This window comes from Notamacropus eugenii, chromosome 3 (assembly GCF_028372415.1).
Source record: "Notamacropus eugenii isolate mMacEug1 chromosome 3, mMacEug1.pri_v2, whole genome shotgun sequence".
Classification (NCBI taxonomy): Eukaryota; Metazoa; Chordata; class Mammalia; order Diprotodontia; family Macropodidae; genus Notamacropus; species Notamacropus eugenii.
This window is the reverse complement of record NC_092874.1, coordinates 107,246,663-107,268,506: the sequence shown is the minus strand read 5'-3', so window position 1 is coordinate 107,268,506 and position 21,844 is coordinate 107,246,663. Positions and strand designations below refer to the sequence as shown.

The 21,844-nt window shown below is 36.3% G+C and overlaps 1 protein-coding gene and 1 long non-coding RNA gene across 2 annotated transcripts in view; one reads left to right on the top strand and one right to left on the bottom strand.

Annotated features, from left to right (window-relative positions):
- Window positions 1-990: 990 nt before the first annotated feature.
- Window positions 991-1,899, bottom strand: LOC140531881 (taste receptor type 2 member 3-like). Its single transcript, XM_072650540.1, has one exon. It carries the CDS (start codon window positions 1,897-1,899, stop codon window positions 991-993), a length of 909 nt encoding a protein of 302 aa, XP_072506641.1.
- A 7,984-nt stretch (window positions 1,900-9,883) lies between these two features.
- LOC140533155 (uncharacterized) overlaps window positions 9,884-21,844 on the top strand; it is a 33,815-nt gene continuing 21,854 nt past the window's right edge. The window contains exon 1 of the long non-coding RNA XR_011976812.1: window positions 9,884-13,653. This is a non-coding gene — a long non-coding RNA (uncharacterized lncRNA). The remainder of the gene's footprint in view (window positions 13,654-21,844) is intronic.

Here is a 21,844-nt window from a genome sequence, read left to right as displayed (position 1 = left end):
GAGAAAGGGAGAAATGGAATGGGGCAAATTATCTCTCATAAGAGAGGTAAAAAAAAGCTTTTTCAATAGAGGGGAAAACGGGAGATGAGAATGAAAAAGTGAAGCTTACTCTCATCACATTTGGCTTTGGAGGGAACAACATGCACCCTCAATTTGGTATAAAAATCTATTTTACACTACAGGAAAGTAGGGGAGAAGGGGATAAGTAGGGTGTGGGGCGATGATAGAAGGGAGGGCAAATGGGAATAGGGTGTAATTAGAAGTAAACACTTTTGGGGAGGGACAAGGTCAAAAGAGAGAATGGAATAAATGGGGGGCAGGATAGGATGGAGGGAAATATAATTAGTCTTTCACAATATGACTTTTATGGAAGTCTTTTGCATAACTACATATGTATAATCTATATTGAATTCCTTGCCTTCTCAATGGAGATGAGTGTGGAGCGAGGAAGAAAGAGAGGCTGGAGCTCAAAGTTTTAGGAATGAATGTTGAGAATTGTTTTTGCATGCAGCTGGGAAATAAGAAATTCAAGTAAAGAGATATAGAAATCTGTCTTGTCCTACAAGAAAAGAGAGAAGATGGGGATAAGGGAAGGGTGTGTGTGAAAGAAGGGAGGGCAGATAGGAAGAAGAGGTAATCAGAATGCATGGTGTCTTGGGGTGGGGGAGGGGACAGATGGAGCAAAAATTTGGAACTCAAAATCTTGTGGAAATGAATGTTGAAAACTAAAAATAAATAAAATAAAATAAAAAAAATAAAGTAGTTTTGAGGGGGATTGTGGAGAGGTCAGGCAACTTCCTCTCTTTTCTTCACCATCTTAGCTCCACCTCCAAGAAATTGTTTTCATTCCTATGACCTCTGTTGTAAAATGGGGACCAAGTGAAGTATTTGTAAAGCACTTTACACAGTGTATGTCATAGAGCAGATACTAAATAAATGCTTATTTTTTTCTTTGGGTGCAGCATCACTTAGTTTCTTCACCTTCATGCCCTATTTCTTTATCTGGAACATCACCAGAAATGCCTGTTTCAACTTGTTGTTGCCCAAAATCAGTATGATTGAGTGTATAGTAGTGTGGGCAACTAAAATCATCTCCCCAGTCACCCATGCCAAATTAGTGTCTGGTATAAAAAAGCCCCATACAATAAGAAAAATAGCAACCAAGTACACAATGAAGAGGAAGAGGAAAGAGAGGATGATTTTGGTTGCTCTCACATGAGCCTCAATGCTTGGGTCTCTGGAGCCAGTTCCATTGTTCTGCATCTGTTGAGTGTGTCTTCTCAGGGAGAGGATGATCAGAACATAGGAAATCAAGGACACAGTACAGGGTGTGACCATCCAGAATGTAACAAAGACATATGTGAACAAATAAGCATTTTTCTTTTTCCTAATGACTTCAGCGTAGTTTGCTGTGGGTGCCATTTGTGTGTAAGTAAGAGTAAGTTCAAATTCTTTGACCATTGTCAAAGTACCAAAGAAAGAGAAAATCACAGAGGCTATCAGAATCCATCTAACCACATGGGAAACCCTCCACTTGAGACAGAGGAAGGCATGGTTGGAGAAATTGGCAATCTTCAGTAAGTAGAGGACACTGAGACAGGTGGCCAGGGAGATGCTTAGGAAATTAGTAAACATCCATAGCATCAAAATTATTCGTACTACTATGCTCGTTTCATATATAGCATTACTGAACAACATTAAAACATCAAGTGTGATTATCCAGAGCAAACAAATCCTGGAGATGGCCAGGCTGGTAATGACAAATTCAGACAAAGACATTTTCTTGCTCTTGACTAAGCTGATGCAATTCACTAGCCAGATGAAGCCATTACAGCAAATACCTAGAATTGTCTCACTTGTACTCACACTCACAAACACACTTTGGGCTAACTTGGTCATGTTTGCAGAACGACTGTCACTTTTCTGGAGTTTCTGTCCAGAAGAGGGAGATGCTTGCTCCTCTGTTCCAATGGATTTTTTTTTCTGTTTTCTCCAATGGTTATTTTTCTGTCTTGGGAAGATAGGGCAGAGGGCATATAAGCTGATGAGCTGTCATCAGAAGACCTTCCTGGTTTCCTTCCAAGAAGATCTGTTGGTGTATTGTCGACCAGGCTTCTAGTCACTAGTCAGCAACTTGGGTTGTGAATTTAAATTAATGGATGAAAGACCAAACAGCTTTTTTCTAAGATGCAAATGGATGCAGGATTCTGTGTCACACTGAGAGAGGAGGGGTGAGAGTCACATGAAGGAGAAGGATATATCCTCCAAAGACAGGAGGATCCAATTCCATGTAAACAGTAGGTTTCCTTGTTTCAAACTATGGAAGGAAAGGTCAAAGACCCACAGTTTTTCAGATAACTGAACTTAGTATGAGAAGGTCAGGATTTCAGTCCTAATTCTGTCATTCATTGTCTGTCAGACTCTAGTTAAGTCAGTTAACATCTCTAAACCACAGTTTCTTCATCTATAAAACAAGAGGGTTGGAGTAGATGATCTGAGATTCCTCTTAAATAGGGCTTTATGAGAAGCACTAGTGTTCTTTATTACCCAGAAAGGAGAGATTAGTGTCACACAGATAAAGTGGAAGTATACTGAGAACATTTTGAATTGAATAAATGTCACACAGAGAAAGGATTACTTGTCACATGTCAGTGTCCCATATCAAGAATGTGTCATTGAAAGGCAACTATTAAGATACTTAATTAGTATTAATTAAATACTACTGGTAATTAGTGTAATAGTAATTAAGTACTTAATGATATTGGGATATCATTAATATTGATTAATCTCAAATTTTTCCTGATATAATGAAACATATAGCTTGGTATCACGTTTAACGAAAAACATTAAACTAAACATTACCTAACATGAAGTAAACATAACCTAACATTACCTAAGTACAATCTAATACCATTCCCACTAAGTTTTTCAGTGTTATCACTCTATTTTCCTTCTATTGTATGGTAGTGATTACATGTTAAAGACACTCCCCAAAAGTGGATTCCTCTTTTAGTCAAGGCCAATTGTATCATTTAGGACTTAGAACCAAGGAGCAAGAGACCTTGGAGGTCGCCTGGTTCAGCCCCCTCCTTATACAAATGAAGAAACTGAGGTCCAGGGTCAGTGAACATCTTGTCCAAGGTCACATAGATAGTAAGGTGGTATAGCTGGGACTCAAATATAGACATGCTTTCCACTATACCATATTGGTCCTTTTTCATAAAACTAAAAACTTCATTAATATCATTATAAATTATGTAACTGATTGTTGCAGTGGAAAGAATATTTTATTGTAAAGACTATTGAATTTGATTGTTTCCTCAGATAGCTATTATCTATGGAGCCATAATAAACTCACTTAATTTTTCAAAATCCAGATTTTTCCCCATTATATTGGATAATAATTCTTGACTATACCAGGTACTTTACAAGGTAGGAAATTGATTAACTCACCTTAAACAGTTATATAAATCTGAATCATTGTTATGTGAGGTATACATACATGAGATGTGATATGGTTATGGATTGTTTAAATGTAATAGATGTGGCTCTGAGATAGAATGAACTTTTAACTCTGCGAGTTGACCAACTCTTTTGCAAGAGAACCTCTAGTTTCCTTCTTGAATGGAACAGGGGAAAAGGCCATGGTTGGGTGCTTACTCCTTCCCTGCACTCCCTCCAAGAGGGATTTTATTTATCTGGCCCTTCCTCCCAAGTATATCTGATCTGAGCGTATGTCAGATCCCTTTGTAGGTTTTTGCTTGTTTCCTGAAAGATCAATTAAGGTATTTTACACAATAGATCATCAGTCTTGTTGACAGGGGCTGGTTTTCATTTGCAATTGCACATTCCTTTGCACTACAGTAAGGCTGATGTTGCTTCATTGTGGGCTTGAATGATGCTTGAAGTGATTGATTTCCCCACACTAACAGCCACTGCAATATTTCGATCAGTCATGGAATTGTGTTCCTCAAGAGCTATAATAGCTTTTGTGTATTTTCTTAGAGTTAACATTAATGTCTTTAAAAAATACAGAATTTAAAACTGGACAAATGAGAGGGTAGAAACATGCACACATGGCACAAAACTCCACCATTGAGCTGATGGAGTAGTCAGGTTAAGATAAGTCTGGTTTTATTTGCTCAAGGCTAGATGTTCTGAGATAACCTAATGCCATTAGAAGTTTGCATTCACATACATTGCTATCACAAGAAGAAACCTCATCAAAATCATTGATGGTTTTGAGTAATTCTCAAAGTATTGCACTCTATACCTCATATTTTTATAATATGAGAACTCCATTAGGAAACTAAGAAGTGTTAATTGAGTTGTCCTATAACATATAGCTGATTCAGAATTGGCTAGTTGAAGAATCCAGGTTTTCTGCCAGGAAACCATGGATGGGTGATGTGGATAGATTTTCTTATTTAGGCATAACTTTTTTGTCTCCCAGTCATCAAAGTAGAGTTAGTATGAACTTTAAGGTTGGAATGTGTATGTAGTGATAATCTGGACTCACTGTCCCAGGACATCTCCATCTCCTCAGTGTTCTAGAGGTACTCCAGAGAGCCTGGGGGGAGGTGTCTTTCTCTAATGCCATTGCCCTGGTCCCTCATTGATGTGTTCTTTTCCCAATAGTTAGTGTGCCACTTTCATTTAAATAAAGATAAAACAGTTTTTTTTTTTTTTTTGCAAAGGGATATTTACTGTAGCAATTGTTTTCTGGAAAGAGTGGGTTCAAAGTTTAAGCGACTTTTTTTGGTGCATTCCCCTCACCAAATTCACTTGATATAATTCCCTCTTTCCTTCCTTCAATCAAACAGTTGATGAGGGATATTGTCCCCTTTCCCCCTACTTCCAATGTGAATTTTGCAAAATCTTGTCATCTAATCTGTTCTTTGACTTGGGTAGTTTACTCTCCTCACCTTCTGAAGTTCATAGCACCATAATTATCAGTGATATTCTTTCAGCTAAAATCAAAGAAGGAGTAAAAGAAAAGTCCACAGTTTTGGCCAGTTCTGGCTCCACAGCCAATTATTGGTTGGTCTCTTCACCACATATTTAGCACACTGGAACCAGTTTTGCAAGATCAGAGCACGCTTGCAATTGAGGAGCAGAACCCTTTCATGATATGTCGTCATGCTTTTCCTGAGTCCTGATTCCTAGCCTCTTCCCCAAGGGGATCTAATCATTTAAGCATGCTGCATAAACTCACTAATTCCCTCCCTTGTCAATAACCACATTACGTACAACTAGGTGCTTTAATTGTGTGAATCAAAAAAAGATTCTTCTTGCAATTAAAATACAAAAGAAGAAATTATTAGAAATACTTTTCTTTCTTAAAAAAATAAGTTTTATTTTCCCCAGTTACATATAAAAAGAATTTTTAACATTGATCTAAATGTTTTTTGAGTTCTCAGTTTTCTCTCTCTCTTGCCATGCCCCTCCCGGAGACAATTTTCAATTTGATATAGGTTATACATTTTCAATTATGCAAAACCTACTACTGTATTAGTTATGTTGTGAAAGAAGACATAGTCCCAAAGGAAAAAAAAACATTGAAAACAAAATATAGAAAGTGAAAAATAGTATGCTTTGATCTGCATTCAAACTCCATTAGTTATTTCTCTGGAAGTTGATAGCACTTTTCATTGAGTTCTCTGCAATTGACTTGGATTATTGAATTGCTGGGAATACCTAAGTCATTCACAGCTGATCATTGTATAGTATTGCTGTTACTGTGTACTAGGTTTTCCAGGTTCTGCTCACTTTGCATCATTTCATTTGTTTATCAAGGTTTTTCTAAAACTATCCTGCTTATCACATTTGAAAGCACAGTAATATTCCATTATAGTCACATACTACAGCTTGTTCAGTCATTCCCCAATTGATGGATATCCCCTCAATTTACAATTCCTTTACAAAAAGAGCTGCTCTAAAAATTTTTATACAAACACCCCACTTTTTTTTCTTTTTTAAAATCTCTTTGTTGGATCAAAGAGTATGCATGGTTTTATGACTCTTTGGGTATACTTCCACACTATTCTTTGGAATAATTTTATCAGTTCACTACCAACACCTTATTAGTGTCCCAATTTTTTTCATTCCCCCCTACAACATTTATTATTTTCCTTGTCTGTCATATGAACCAATTTGACAGTGGTGAGTTGGTCCTTCAGAGTTGTTTTAATTTGCATTTCTCTAATCATTAGTGATTTAGAGTATTTTTCCATTTGATTTGCAGATACCTTTGATTTTTTCATCTAATATCTGCCTGTTCATTTCCTTTGCCCATTTATCAATTGAGGAGTGACTTGAATTCCTTTGAATTTGAATCATTTCTCTTTATATTTGAGAAATAAGGCTTTTATCAGAGACACTTGCTCTAAAGCTTGTTTCTCAGTTTTCTGCTTTTCTTCTGATCTTGGTTACATTGGTTTTATTTGTGTAACCCCTCTCTCTTCTTAATAGAAGAAATTATTTTTTCCATTTCACATCTCATAATGCTTGGTCTGTCCTGTTGGGCCATAAATTCTACCTTTCTCCATTGATCAGACAACTATTTCTTGTTCTTCTAATTACCCGGTGCTATCATACTCCGTGTTTAAATCATGTACTCATTTTGATCTTCTCCTGGTATACAGTATAAGGTGTTGGTCTATCCCTATTTTCTGCCAAATTGTTTTCCAGTTTTCTCAATAGTTTTTGTCAAATAGTGAGTTCTTGTTCTATAAGTGGGGGTATTTGGTTTATCAAACACTGGAATGCTATTGTCATTTCCTGGTGCTTCTCTTGTACCATATGTGTCCCAGTAATATATTGCTCTTTTTTAGCCAGTAGCAAATAGTTTTGATGATAACTGTTTTATAATACAATTTGGGATCTGATATAGCTAGGCCACCTTCCTTCACTTTTTTTTCCCATTGATTTCCTTGATACTCCTGAGTTTTTGTTTTCCCAGATGAATTTAGTTACGATATTTTTCTAGATTTGTAAAATACTGTTTTTGGTAGTTTGATTGGTATAGCACTAAGTATGCAAATTAATCTAGGTAGATTTGTCGTCTTTATTTTATTGGCTGGGCCTACTCATGAACAATGAATATTTTTCCAGTTCTTTAGATATGACTTTATGTCTATGACAAGTGTTTTTGTTATTGGATTTTTTTGTGGCAGGTAGACTCCCAATTATTTTATATTGTCTACAGTTATTTGAAATGGAATTTCTCTTTCTGTCCTTTGATGCTTGGACTTTGTTGGTAATATATACAAGTACTGATGAATTTTATGGGTTTATTTTGTAACCTGCAACTTTGCTGAGGTTGTTAATTATTTCAGCTAGTCTTTTAGCTGATTCTCTAGGATTCTGTAAGTATACCATTGTATCATTTGTGGAGTGATAGTTTTGTTTCCTCATTGCGTCTTGAAATTCCTTTAATTCCTTTTTCTTCTCTTGTTGCTATAGCTGACATTTCTAGTACAATGTTGAATAATGGTGGTGGCAATAGGCATCGTTGCTTCATCCCTGATCTTAGTGTGAAGGCTTTTAGTTTATCTCCATTAAAGATAACCTTGCTGGTGGTTTTAGACAGGTACTCTGTGTATATGTGCATATATATATATATGTATATATGCACATATAAATGTATATGTATGTATATATGTGTATACATATAATATATATATTACTTATCTATTCCTATGCTTTCATGTTTTTATTAGGAATGGGTGTTGCACTTTGTGAAAGACTTTTTCTGTATCTCTTCAGATAACAATATGATTTCTATATGGTTTTGTTATTGATCTGGCCAATTATGGTGATAGTTTTCCTTATATTGAAAGAGCCCTACATTCCTGGTATAAGTTTCACATTGTTTTTGTCTGTGATCCTGGTGATATATTGCTATGATCTCCTTGCTCATACTTTACTTAAAATTTTTGTTTCAATATTCATTGAGGAAATTGTGCTATAATTTTTTCCTCTCTTTTGGCTCTTCCTGGTTTAGATATCTGTGTCATAAGAGAAGTCTGGCAGGACTCCTTCTTTGCCTATTTCCCCAAATAATTTATATAATCTTGGAATTCATTGTTCTTTAGATGTTTGGTAGAATTCACTTGTGAATTTTTCTGGTCCTAGGAGTACATTTCTTATGAATTTCATTGATGGATGTTTGTATTTTATTTTCTAAAATGGAGATATTTAAGAACTGGGTTTCTTCTTCTGTTAATCTGGGCAATTTGTGTTTTTGTAAATATTTATCCATTTCTCTTAGATTATCAGATTCATTGGCAAAGAACTGGCCAAAATAGTTCCTAATTATTGCTTTAATTTCCACTTTATTAGTGCTGATTTCACCCTTTTCACTTTTGATCCTTCTTTCATTTGGTCTTTTCTTCAAATCAAATTAACCAATCATTTTGTTTTATAGGTGTTTTTCTACAAACTCTTAGTTTTATTTATTAGACCAATAGTTTTCTCACTTTTAATTTTATTAATCTCTTGTTTGATTTTCAGGATTTTCTGTGTTGTCTTATTTTTGCCACTGTCTTTGATGAAATTATTGATTAATTCTATAATTTGATCTTTGATCCACTCATTGTTTATGTTTAGATTATTTAGTTTTCAATTAATTTTAGTCTGTCTTTCCATGATCTTTATTGCATGTAATTTTTATTGCCTCATTATCTGAAAAGGATGCATTTAATATTTCTGCTGCTCTGCACTTGATTGTGAGGTTTTTATGCTCTTATATGTGGTCAATATTTTTTGTAGGAGCCATGTACTTCTGAGAAAAAGGTATTTTCCTTTCTATTTCCATTCAATTTTCTCTAGAGACTTCTCATATATAACTTTTTAAAAATTCTATTCATCTGAATTTTTTTCTTTTTTATTTTGTAGTTAGGTTTGTCTAGTTCTGAGAGTGGAAAGTTGCACTCCCCTACCTCCCATCCCCAGTATAACTGTTTATTTATTTAATTTATTCCTATGATTAATTTAATTCTCCTTTAGAAATCTGGATGCTATAGCATTTGTTGCCTACATGATAAGTATTACTTTAAATTCATTTTCTATGGTACTGTTTAGTAAGATGTAGTTTCCTTTCTGGTCTCTTTAAATGAGATCTATTTTTGCTTTTTCTTTGTCCGAGATTGTGATTGCTAACACTAATTTTTTTTTTTCTTTAACTGATGTATAATATATTCTGCTCCAGCCTTTTACCTTGATTCTGTATCTATGTCTGTGCTTTAAATGTATTTCTTGAAAACAACATATTATAGGATTCTGGCTTTTAATTTGCTTCAGTTTTATGGATGAGTTCATCCCATTCCCATTCCCAGTTGTGATTACTAATTGTATATTTCCTTATATCCTGTTTTCTCCCTCTTTATAATTTTCTCTCTGTTTTCTTTTGCCATGTCCCTCCTCACCAGGGTTTTGCTTCTGAACTCCACCTTCCTCAATCTGCCCTCCCTTTTATCAGCCCCCACTTTTGTCTCCCTCCCTTCCTACTTCCCAACTGAGTTTGTATGCTATTCCTTTTTTTCGAGCCAAATTTGATGAGAATAAGGTCAAAGTAGTGCTTACCCTGCCCCCCACTCTTCTTTTCCTCCAGTGGTCTTTTGTATCACTTCATGTGACGTAATTTACCCTCTGCTTCCAATTGCTTCCCTCGTCTTCCAATTCAATTCTCCTCATCTCTCAAGTTTTTAATATCATCCCATTAAATTAACTTTTACCTGCATCCTCTGTCTAGGAATACTCCTTCTAACTGCTCTAATAGAGATAAAATTCTTAAGAGTTGCATGTATCATTTTTCTGTACATGCAAACAATTTAATCTAATTAAATAACTTGTGTTTTTTTCCTTTCCTATTTACCTTTTTGTGTTCTCTTGAGTCTTGTATGTGAAAATTGAATTTTCTGTTTAGCTGTTTTCATCAGGAATGTTTCAAAGTCACCCATGTCACTGAATGTTCATACCCCCAATCCCCTCAATAGATTATGCTCACTTTTGCTAGACAGGTGATTTTTGGTTGCAGTCCTAGTTCCTTTGCCTTCTGATACATCATATTCCATGTCTTCCAATCCTTTAATATTGAAGCTGCTAAATCCAATGCAATACTTACTGTGGTTCTCTGATATGCAAATTGTTTCTTTCTGCCTGCTTGCAGTATTTTCTCTTTGACCTGAGAGTCCTAGAATTGGCTCTGATATTCCTGGGAGTTTTCATTTTGTGATCTCTTTTAGTAGGTGATTGGTGGATTCTTTCAATTACTATTTTACCCTCTTTTTGTAAGCTCTCAGGGCAATTTTCCTCCATAATTTCTTGAAAGTTGCTGTCCAAGCTGTTTTTTTTAATTATAGCTTTCAGGTAGTTGAATAGTTTTAAAATGATCTCTCCTGGATTGATTTTCCAAGTTGATTGTTTTTCCAATGAGGCATTTTCCATTTCTTCTCTTTTTTCATTCTTTTGATTTTCTTTGATTGATTCTTGATGCCTCACAGAATACTTAGCTTCTACTTGCTCATTTCTGATTTTTAAGGATTTATTTTCTTCGTTAAGATTGTGTATCACCTTTTCCATTTGCTCATTTCTACCTTTTAAGGAGCTGTTTTCTTCAGTTAGTTTTTGTGCATCTTTTTCCTTTTGCTTCCTTTACCAAGCTACTGAGTCCTATTTCATGATTCTCTTTCATACCTCTCATTTCATTCCCAATTTTTCTTCTCCCTCACTTGTTTAATTTTTAAATTCCCTTTTGAGATCTTCCAGGATGTCTCTTTGGGCCTGAGACCTCTTCATCTTTGAGGCTTTTCATGTAGGCATTTGAACATTGTTATCCTCTTCTGAGTTTGTGTTTTGATCTTCACTGTCACCATAATAGCATTCTATGGTCAGGGATTTTTCCTTTGGTCATTTTCAACCTATTTCATGACTTTTAAAGTTAAATTCTGCTCCTGGGTTTTGGGAGTACTGTCCCAAGCTTATTGCACTAGGGCCTGCCCACTGGCTTGTTGTACCCAGGTCTCTGTGACTGACACCTGATGCAAGACGCTAAAGCCCTCACAGCTAGGCTGCTGTGCTGTTGACCTGTTGAGGTGACTGAGTGGTCTAGGTTGCTGATCTGTGGTGGATCCAGTTTATTCTCACTGGCTTGCCTGCACATGATATGTTCTGGGCTGCAATCATCTTTTTACTAAGTGAGACAGACCTTTTCTGCTTTTCATCTAAGTGATTTCAGCTGGAAAATTATTTTACCCCATCATTTTGTGGTTTCTCTCACTCCAGAATTTGTTTTGAGATATGATTTTTTTCCCTCAAATGGTTTTTTCCAAATTTATTAATTTATTGGTTTTCAATTTTCAACAATCACTTCTAAAGGTCCAAATTTTCTCCCTTTCCATCTGCCCCCCTTCCCCAAGACAGCATACACTCTTATATGGGCTCTCCACATACATTCCTATTAAATACATTTTCCTTTTAGTCATGTTACATAGAAGAATTAAAACAAATGGGAATAATCATGAGAAAAACCAAAATAAAGCATAACAACATAACACAATAGAAAATAGTCTGCTTCATTCTGCATTCCAAGTCCATAGTTCTTTTTCTGGATGTGGATGACATTTTGCATCAAGAATCCTTTAGGAATGTTTTAGGTCCTTGCATTGCTCTGAAGGGCTAAGTCTATCAGAAACAGTCTTCACACCCTGTGGCTGTTCCTGTGTATAATGTTCTCCTGGTTCTGCTCATGTCACTCAGCATCAGTTCATATAAGTCTTTCCAGGTTTTTCTGAAGTCTGCCTGCCTGTCTGCCATTTCTTATAGCATAATAGTATTCAATTACATTCATATACCTACAACTTGTTTAGTCAATTGATGGGCATTCCCTTGATCTCCAGTTCTTGGCCAGCACAACAAGAGTTGTTTAAATATTTTTGTACATGTGGGACCTTTTCCCAATTTTATGGTGTCTTTGGGATACAGCCCTAGAAGCAATTGCTGGGTCAAAGTGTATGTGCATATTTATAGCCCTTTGGGCATAGTTGCAAGTTGCTCTCCGGAATGGCTGGATCAACTCACAGGTCCACCAACAATGAATTTTTGTTTCAACTCTCCCACATCTCCAGCATTTATCATCTTCCTGTTTTGTCATGTTAGCCAATCTGATAGGTGTGATGTGGTACCTCAGAGTTGTTTTGATTGGCTTCTCTCTAATCAATAGTGATTTAGAGCATTTTTTCATGTGATTATTCATAGATAACTTTAATTTCTTTCTCTGAAAACTTCCTGTTCATATTCTTTGACAATTTATCAATTAAGGAATGTCTTGTGTTCTTGTAAAGTTGACTCAGTTCTCTATATATTTTGGAAATGATATCTTTATCACAGACATTGTTTGTAAAAATTCTTTCCCAATTTTCTGCTTCCCTCCTGATCTTGGTTGCATTAACTTTATTTTCATTCAGTCAGAATGTATTCATTTCATAACGAGTTCAGTATTTTCCTCACAAATAGCTTCCCTTCTCAGACAAAGCCAATTGTGTCATTTAGGGCTTAGGGCCACAGATTTGAAGGGGGAAGAAACCTTCTGGCCCATATGGTTCAGCTCTCATTCTGCAAATGAAGAAACTGAGACCCAGAGTGGGTGAGTGTTTTGTCCAAAGTCACACAGATAGTAAGGGGATAGAGCAGGGATTTGAAATTAGATCCTGTGACTGTAAGTTCATCATGCCGTCCATTAGAATGTACTTTTTCTTTTTCATAAATTGAAATACTTTATTAATACCATTACAATTTAATTTACTAATTGATGATACAAAGCAGTATGTTATAGAGGAAAGAATATTTTTCTGTTAAGAATCTTGAATTTGAGTTTTACTCAGATGCTTATTACCTATGGAATCACAATCACTTAATTTCTCAAAATCTCAATTTTTTTTCATAACAATAATTGCATATACTGGGGACATTAAAGGGTCAAAAAATTGATTAACCCACCTTAAGCAATTATATAAATGTGTATCATTCTTACATAAGGTAGGTGTGTACATGTGAGATGTGATGCAGTTATGCATTATCTAAATATATAGATGTGACTGAGATAAAATGGATAGTTAACTCTGACCAACTCTTTTCCAAGGGAGCCTGCAATTTCCTTCTTGGTTGGAGCAGGGGAAGAAAAGTCTATGATTGGGTGCTTATTCCTTCCCTGTCCTCCCTCCAAGAGGTATTTTATTTATCTGCCCTTCCTCCCAAGTGTATCTGATCTTAAGAGTATGCCAGGTCCCTTTCTAGATTTTTGCTTGTTTTCTGAAAGATTTATTAAGCTGTTTTATAGCAACAGGTTGCTAGTCTTACTGACAGGTGTTATTTTTCATTTGTAACTGCATAGTCCTTTGCATTACAATAAGATTGATCCTGTTTTATTGTGAGCTTGAATGATGCTTCAAATGATTGAGTTTCCCACACCAACAGCCAATATCTCTAACAGTTATAGAATTGTGCTGTGTAGGATCTATAGCTTTTGCACATTTCCTTGGAGTAATAGCTTCTTTAAAAACCACAGAATTTAAAGCAGGACAGACAAGAGCAATGAAATACATGCCTACAGCCAAAACTCTAGTACTTAGCTGATGGAGAACTAAAGTTAAGGTAAGACTTATTTTATCTGCTCATGGGTAAATCTTCTGAGTCAATCTAATGTCACTAAAAGGTTGCATACATGATCATTGCTATCACAAAAAGAAATCTCTTCAAAGTTATTGAGTCTGAGTAATGCTCACAGTATTGTACTCTATCACTCATATTTTTAAAATATGGGAACTCCATCAGGAAACTGAGAAGGGTTAAGTGATTTGCCGTATAGCAACATAGCTAATTCACAGTAGGTCTTGTTTAAGAACCCAAGTTTTCTGACTTCAGGTTCAGTCTTCTTGCCAGGAAACCATGAATGTATGGTGTGGATAGATTTTCTTATTCATGCAGAATTCGCTGTCTCCAAATCATCAAAGTAATCAGGTTGTAATGTGTATGTAATGTTAATCTAGACTCACTGTTTCAGGACATCTCTATCTACTCAGAGTTCTAGAGGTACTCCTGAGAGACTGGGGGGAAGTATCTTTAATGCCATTGCTTTGACCTTTCATTAATGTGTTCTCCTTCCAATAATTAATATACCAGTTTCATTTAAACAAACATAAAACAGTTTTTTTTTGCAATGAGATATTTACTTTAGCAGTTTATTTTCTAGGGAGAGTTGGTTCAAAGATAAAGCAATTTCTCTGTTGCATTCACCTCACCAAGTTACTTGTATATGCTTTCTCTTTCCTGCCTTTAATCCATGTTGGGTTAAAGAGATCACTAGGGAAATTGTCACCTCACTCCCCTTAATCTAGCTTTTGGAAAATGTTGACCTTTAATACCTACTTCTGAACTTTGGATCGCTTACACTCCTGACCTTCTGATGGGAAGGTCCCCTCATCAATATTGTTTCAGCTAAAATCAAGAAAAGAGACAGGAAGAATAGAGAAGAACCATTTGGACCATGAAGTTCCTCCCAGTCCTGGAACCCCACAGCTTTTCTTCCTCTTTGGTGAAACATTGACCAGTCAGGAATGAGTAAAAGAAAAGACCATTGCTTTGCCGAGTTCTGGGTCCACAGACCACATACTGGAACCATTTATTGAGGGTCAGCACATGCTTGCAGTTGGGTGTAGCCCTTTCATGACATGTCATCATGCCTTTCCTGAGTCCTGGTGCCCAGCCTCTTCCCCAGGGGAATTTAATAATTTAAACATGCTGCATAAACTCAACGAATCTTATCCCTTGTCAATAGCTATGTTATGTATAACTAGAAGATTCAATGGTGTCAGTTAAAAGAAAGGTTCTTGCAACTGTACAAAAGAGAGGGAAATATTAGAAGTAATTTTCCTTCTTAAAAGTAAATATTTTATTTTCCCTAGTCATATGTAACGAAAGTTTTCAACCTTGATCTAAACTTTTTTTTGAGTTCCCAATTTTCTCCCTCTCTCTCCCTCAGGTTCCCCTCCCTCATACAGTAAGCAATTTGATATAAGCTATACATTTTCAATCATGCAAAACTATTAGTATATTAGTCATGTTGTGAAAGAAAACACTGATCTAAAGGGAAAAAAAGCAAAAATACAAAAAGTGAAAAATATTATGCTTTGATCTGCTTTCAGACTTTATCAGTTCTTTTTCTGAGGGGAGATACCATTTTTCATCATGAGTCCACTGAAATTGTCTTTTATTGTTATATTACTGGGAATAGCTAAGTCATTCATAGTTGATCATTCTGCAGTATTGCTATTATTGTGTACAAAGTTTTCCATATTCTGCTCATTTTTATATCAGTTCATATAAGTTTATCCAGGTTTTTCTCAATCCATCCTGTCCATCATTTCTTATAGCTCATCATTTCTTGCAATTATATATCACAACTTGTTTAACCATTTCCCAGTTGATGGGTATCCCCTCAATTTCCAATTCTTTGTCATCAGAAAAAGAGTTGCTCTAAATACTTTTATACAAAAATGTTCTTCCCATTTTTAAAAATCTCTTTTGCTGGATCAAAGAGTGTGCACAGTTTTATAGCCCTTTATGTATGGTTCCAAATTACTCTCTAAAATGATCATTTCAGTTCACAACTCCAACATTATATTGGTGTCCCAATTTTTCCACAGCCCCCTAATGTTTATCATTTTTCCTTTTCTATCATATTAGCCCATCTGACAGGTTTGAAGTAGTGCCTCACAGTTGTTTTAATTTGCAGTTCTCTCATCAATAGTGATTTTAGAGCATTTTTTCATATGATTGTAGATAGCTTTGAATTCTTTATCTCAAAACTGCCTCTTCATTTATCATTTATCAGTTGGGGAGTGACTTGAATTCTTATAAATTTGAATCATTTCTCTGTGTATTTGAAAAGTAAGGTCTTTATCTGAGACAGTTGCTATAAAAATTGTTTCTCAGATATCTGCTTTTCTTTTAATCTTGGATGCATTGTTTATATAAACTTTTTTGATTTAATATCATCAAAAATTGTCCATTTTTATCTTATAATGCTCTCTGTCTGTTGTCTGGTCATAAATTCTTCCATTATCCATAGATCTGACATAGATCTTCCTCTTCTAATTTGTTTATAGTATCAAACTCTATGTTAAAACATGTACTATTTTGATCTTATCTTGGTATATTGTATAAGATGTTGATCTATCCCTAGTTTCTGCCAAATTGTTTTCCAGTTTTCCAAGCAATTTTTGTGAGATAGTGAGTTCTTGTTCCAAAAGCAGCAGTCTTTGAGTTTGTCACACTATGGTCATTTCCTTTTGAGTCTTGTATGCCTAATGTATTCCACTGATTTGCTGCTCAATTTCTTTTTTTTTTTTTTTTAATGACTTCTGGTCTGATTTATTTCTGTCACATACATTATGTTCTTTGAAACAAAAAATGTATTTTCAACATAGAACATTTCAAGCAATATTTGCAGTGTTTCTTGTTTCCTGTGACAGTAAATTTTAGTGCAAAGCACTAGGAAGGCTAAATGTTTTTCTCTCTGTAGAAGCATTTTATTCTTATGACCTTGTAGTCTTTAACATTTTTAGATTTTATACAAATAGTAAATGTTATCAGGGGTCCCTCCTAATTATGGTATAAACCCTTTATAAAAACCTGGTATATTTCTCTTGAACCTTTTGAAATTATGATAATTTGACACATATTTCTAAAAAACCCAAAATGGTCCTTCCTAAAAGTACAAAATATTGGTACATAGAAACCTACGAAGAAATTTGTAATGGTAGGTTTGCCTTCCCCTCACCCTCATATTGATTTATTATAAATTGGAAAAGAATTCATTATTTTGCAAATCCTATTGTGAAAATCATATGTTATCTAAAGAGATTACTTGAAGTTTTCTTGAGAAAAAAAATGTTTTCTTGGTTTCTGTCTTCTTCCTCCCTATGTAACAATATTTAAAGAAACAAAACGACATCATAAAAGTGCTTGTGAATGAATTGTCTGTCAATATGAAGTATCAGTAAGACATTGACTTTGCATGGGCATGTTCTGATATTGTGGCCTCCTCTGAATTTGTGTTTTGATCTTCACAGTCACCATACTAACTTTCTATGGCCAGAGCTGTTTTTTTTCATTTTCCAATTTATTTCATGATTTTTAAAGTTGAGTTCTACTCTTGAGTTTTGGGGGATACTTGCTTCTTGCACTATGGTCTGCCCCCTGGCTTACTTCACAGAGCTCTCTGTGGATGGTGGCTTGCTTGTTGTGCAGGATCTAGAGCCTGTAAAACTGGACTGCTGTGCCACTGACCTGTTGAAGTGACTCAATAGCTTTAGTTGCCAATCTGTGGTGGGTCTAGGGGCCTCCTCCTGGCCTGTCTGCACATGATATATTCTGTGCTACAATCTCCTTTTTTCCTAAGTAAGACAGACCTTTCCTGAAGTTCATCTAAGGTATTTGGGCTGGAAAATTATATCACCTCATAGTTTTGTGGTTTCTGTCACTCCAGGATCAGTTTTGTGGTATTATTTAAAGTGATTTTGAGGGGAATTGGGGAGAGCTTACTTAGCTTCTTGTCTTTTCTCCATCCTCTTGGTTCCCCCTCCTAGAAATTGTCTTCTAGCTTCAATGACTTTTTCCAGAAAATATTAACTTCTTTCCAGAAAGCAAATGCAGATAATGTCAAATGTGTATTTCACCATAGATAGAGCCTCTTGTTGATAATATTGGTACAGTGAAACGGATGAGCCTCTTTCTTAATTATGTTAAATGGAACCTAAAATTGTAGAATGGGGGTAGTCTGAAGAGGGTAGGAAGACAAAGGAAACTAGATCTGAGCCAGATTGAAGGATTCTGAATCCTCTCTCTATTCTTTAAGCTTGGTTGGCCCAGTGGAAAGAACTCTGGACCTGGAGTTAAGAAGACCTGAGTTCAAATATAGCCTCAGACTCTTGCCAGCTATATGACTGTGAACAAGTCACTTAACCTATGTCTGCTAACAGTTTCCTCAGCCATAAAATGGGGATTAAGTGAAGTATTTGTAAAGCATTTAACACTGTGCCCGACACATAGCAGATTCTTACTAAATGCTTATTTCTGTCTTTGGGTGCAAAGTCACCTTCATGCACTACTTCTTTATCTGGAACATGCCCAGGAATGTTTTTTTCAGTTTGTTGTTGCCAAAAATGAGGATGACTGAGTGTACAGAAAGGTGTACAGCCAAAATCTTCTCAGTCACCCATGCCAGATTAACGTCTGGCACAAAAAAAGCCCAACAGAATGATAGAAAGGGCAGCCAAATACACAATGAAGAGGAAGAGGAAAGAAAGGATGATTTTGGTTGCTCTCACATGAGCCTCAGTGCTTGGGTCTCTGGAGCCAGTGCCATTGTTCTGCATCTGTTGTGTGTGTCTCCTTAGAGAGAGGATGATCAGAACATAGGAAATCAAGGACATAGTAAAGGTCATGACTATCCAGAATGTAACAAATATATACTTGAAAAAATAAGCACTTTTATTTTCCCTAATGTCTTCAGTGCAATTTGCTATGGGTGCCATTTGTGTGTAAGTAAGAGTAAGTTTAAATTCTTTGATTATTGTCAAAGTACTGAAGAAAGAGAAGAGCACAGAGGCTATCAGAATCCAACTAATCACATGGGAAACCCTCCACCTGAGCCAGAGGAAGTCATGGTGGGAGAAATTGGCAGTCTTGATGCAATAGAGAATATTGAGGCGGGTGGCCTGGGAGATACTTACGAAGTTAGCAAAACTCCTTAACAGAAATTATTTGTACTGCTATGCTTGTTTCATGCAAATTGATATAGAATGTTAAAATGTCAGGTATGATTATCCAAAGGAAACAAATCCTGAAGATGGGCAGGCTGGTAATGACAAATTCAAAGACATTTTTTTGCTCTTGACTCAATTGATGTAATTCACTAGCCAGATGCAACCATTACAGAAAAATCCAGAAGTGACTCACCTGTCTTGACAATCACAAACAGGATTTGGGCTAACTTAGTCATGTTTGCAGAAGATCTATCAGCCTTGATCGTGGATCTCTGCTTGGCCAGTTCTCTGCTTTTCCAGAGTTTATCTGACCTGGGTCCAGAAGAGGGATATGCTTGCTGCTCCTCTCTTGTAGTAATCTTCTCTTTTCTCAAGTGATTTTATTCCTGTCTTGGGAAGATAGGGCAGAAGGTATATAAGTTGATGAGCTCTCATAAGGAGACCTTCATGATTTCCTCCCCAAAAGATCTGTTGGTGTATTGAAGACCAGGCTTATAGTTAGTCAGCAACTTGGGTTGTCACTTTAAATTATTGGTTGAAAGACCAAACAGCTTTGTACTAAAATGCAAGTGGATGCAGGATTCTGTGTCTGACTGAGAAAGGACACTTGAGAGTCACATGAAGGACAATGGTTTGTGCCACAAAGAGGGGAGAATAGGTGGCAGAGCCAAGATGCCAAGAGTAGAAGGACAGACCTGTAGAAGGTCTCCCCCCACAGCCTATAAAATATCTGTAAAAAATGACTCTAAACAAATTCTAGAGCAGCAAAAGCCACAAAACAACAGAATGAAAGAAATTTTCTGGCTAAGGCAGCCTGGAAGACTCATAGGTAAGGTCTATTGCAAAAGGCACAGAGTAGAGTGCATCCCAGGGAGCATAGCCCTGGGAGTGCAACCCAACCTTGGCTGCTTGGTGCAGCAGGGACAGGATCAGAGCAGGCTTCAGGGCACCACCAGCAGCAGCTGTAGTTCCCTGTTTCCTCAACCCCCCAAAATGTCAAAGACAGCTTCAAAGGTCAGTGAGAAAGCTCTTTCACCTGGGTGAGAAGGGAGCAGGGTCCCTTCCTAGCCCCAGCCTCAGGCAGTTGCAGGAGCATCAGTGTCCATTTTTGGAGCCCTCAACCTAAAGACCTTGGGAAAATTGAGCAGTTGATCTGGATCTCAGGCCTGAGTGGCAGTCCTGGGGTGAGAAGGAGCACTGGCTGGTGGAGCTGGTAGAGGCTCTGGAGAGGGAATTCTACTCACAAATACTGGGCAGAAAAAATTGTGGTTGCTCCCAGACCAGAACGTAGGCCAGGAGAGGAGTACAATCCCTTGATTGTGCCATCTTGGAGGAACTGAGAACTTATAGGTCTCCAGAGTATACCCTCCACTTGACAAAGGACTCAAAATTCAAGTAACTGGTTGGGAAAATGCCCCCCAAAAGGAAAAATATAAGATCATAGAAGGTTACTTTCTTGGTGAACAAGAGTTTTCTTCCATCCTTTTGAATGAGGAAGAACAATGCATACCATCAGAGGAAGACATAAAACTCAAGGCTTCTGCATTCAAAACGTCCAAAATAAATAAACAATGGTCTCAGGCCATGGAAGACTTCAAAAAGGATTTTGAGAGAGATGTAAGAAAATCATGAAAAGTGAGAGTCAACAGCTTGCTAAAGGAGACTCAAAAAATGCTGAAGAAAATAACAACTTTAAAAATAGACTAACTCAAATGGAAAAAGAGATCCAAAAAGTCAATGAGGAGGAGAATGTTTTAAAAAGCAGAATTAACCAAATGGAAAAAGACATTCAAAAACTCACTGAAGAAAATAGTTCTTTCAAAATAAGAATAGAGCAGATGGAAGCTAATGACTTTATAAGAAACCAAGAAATTACAAAACATAACCAAAAGAATGAAAAAATAGAAGACAATGTGAAATATCTCATTGAAAAAACATCTGACTTGGAAAATAGATCCAGGAGAGACAATTTAAAAATTATGGGACTACCTGAAAACCATGATCAAAAAGAGCCTAGACACCATCTTTCTTGAAATTATCAAGGGAAACTGCCTTGATATTCTATAACCAGAAGGAAAAATAAATATTGAAAGAATCCACTGATTACCTCATGAAAGAGACCCCAAATGAAAAACTCCTAGTGGATATTGTGGCCAAATTCCAGAGTTCCCAGGCCAAAGAGAAAATATTGCAAACAGCCAGAAAGAAACAATTTGAGTATTGTGGAAATACAATCAGGAAAATACAAGATCTAGCAGCTTTTACACTAAGGGTTAGAAGGGTTTGGAATATGATATTCCAGAAGTCAAAGGAACTGGGATTAAAACCAAGAACCACCTACCCAGCAAACCTGAGTATAATACTTCAGGGGAAAGAAAGGTTATTCAATGAAATACAGGACTTTCAGGTCTTCTTGATGAAAAGACCAGAGCTGAATTGAAAATTTGACTTTCTAACACAAGAATCAAGAGAAGCATGAAAAGGTCAACAGTAAAGAGAAATCATATAATGTGACATATAGCTTGGGATGAAGTATACCTAAATATAACCACCTAAGTACAATTTAATACCATTCTCACTAAATTTCCAGGGTTATTAATCTGTATTTTCTTTGTACCAAGTGGTACTGGTTACTTGTTTGGTATATTACTCAAAAATAGTTTACCTCTCAGTCAGGATCAAATGTGCCATTTAGGACTTAGCACCACTGATTTCAAGAGGCAAGAGTACATAGAGGTCATCTTGTCCAGCCTTCTCCTCATAGATATAAAGAAGCTGATGTCCAGCATGGATGAGTGTCTTGTCAAAGTTCACACAGCTAGTGAGGCAGTAGAACTGGGATTTAAACTCAGGACCTGTGACTCTAAGTGCAGCATGCCTTCCACTAGAACATGCTGCTCCCTTTTTTGTAATACTAAATAGTTTATTAGTATCATTACAAATTATGTAACCAATAGACAAAGGAAGTAAGGCAGCATGTTGTAGAGGAAAGAATATTTTTCTGTACAGATCCTAGA

Excerpts from the sequence above, each read along its gene's own strand:
- LOC140531881 (XM_072650540.1), bottom strand. The coding sequence starts at position 1,899 with ATGACCAAGTTAGCCCAAAGTGTGTTTGTGAGTGTGAGTACAAGTGAG.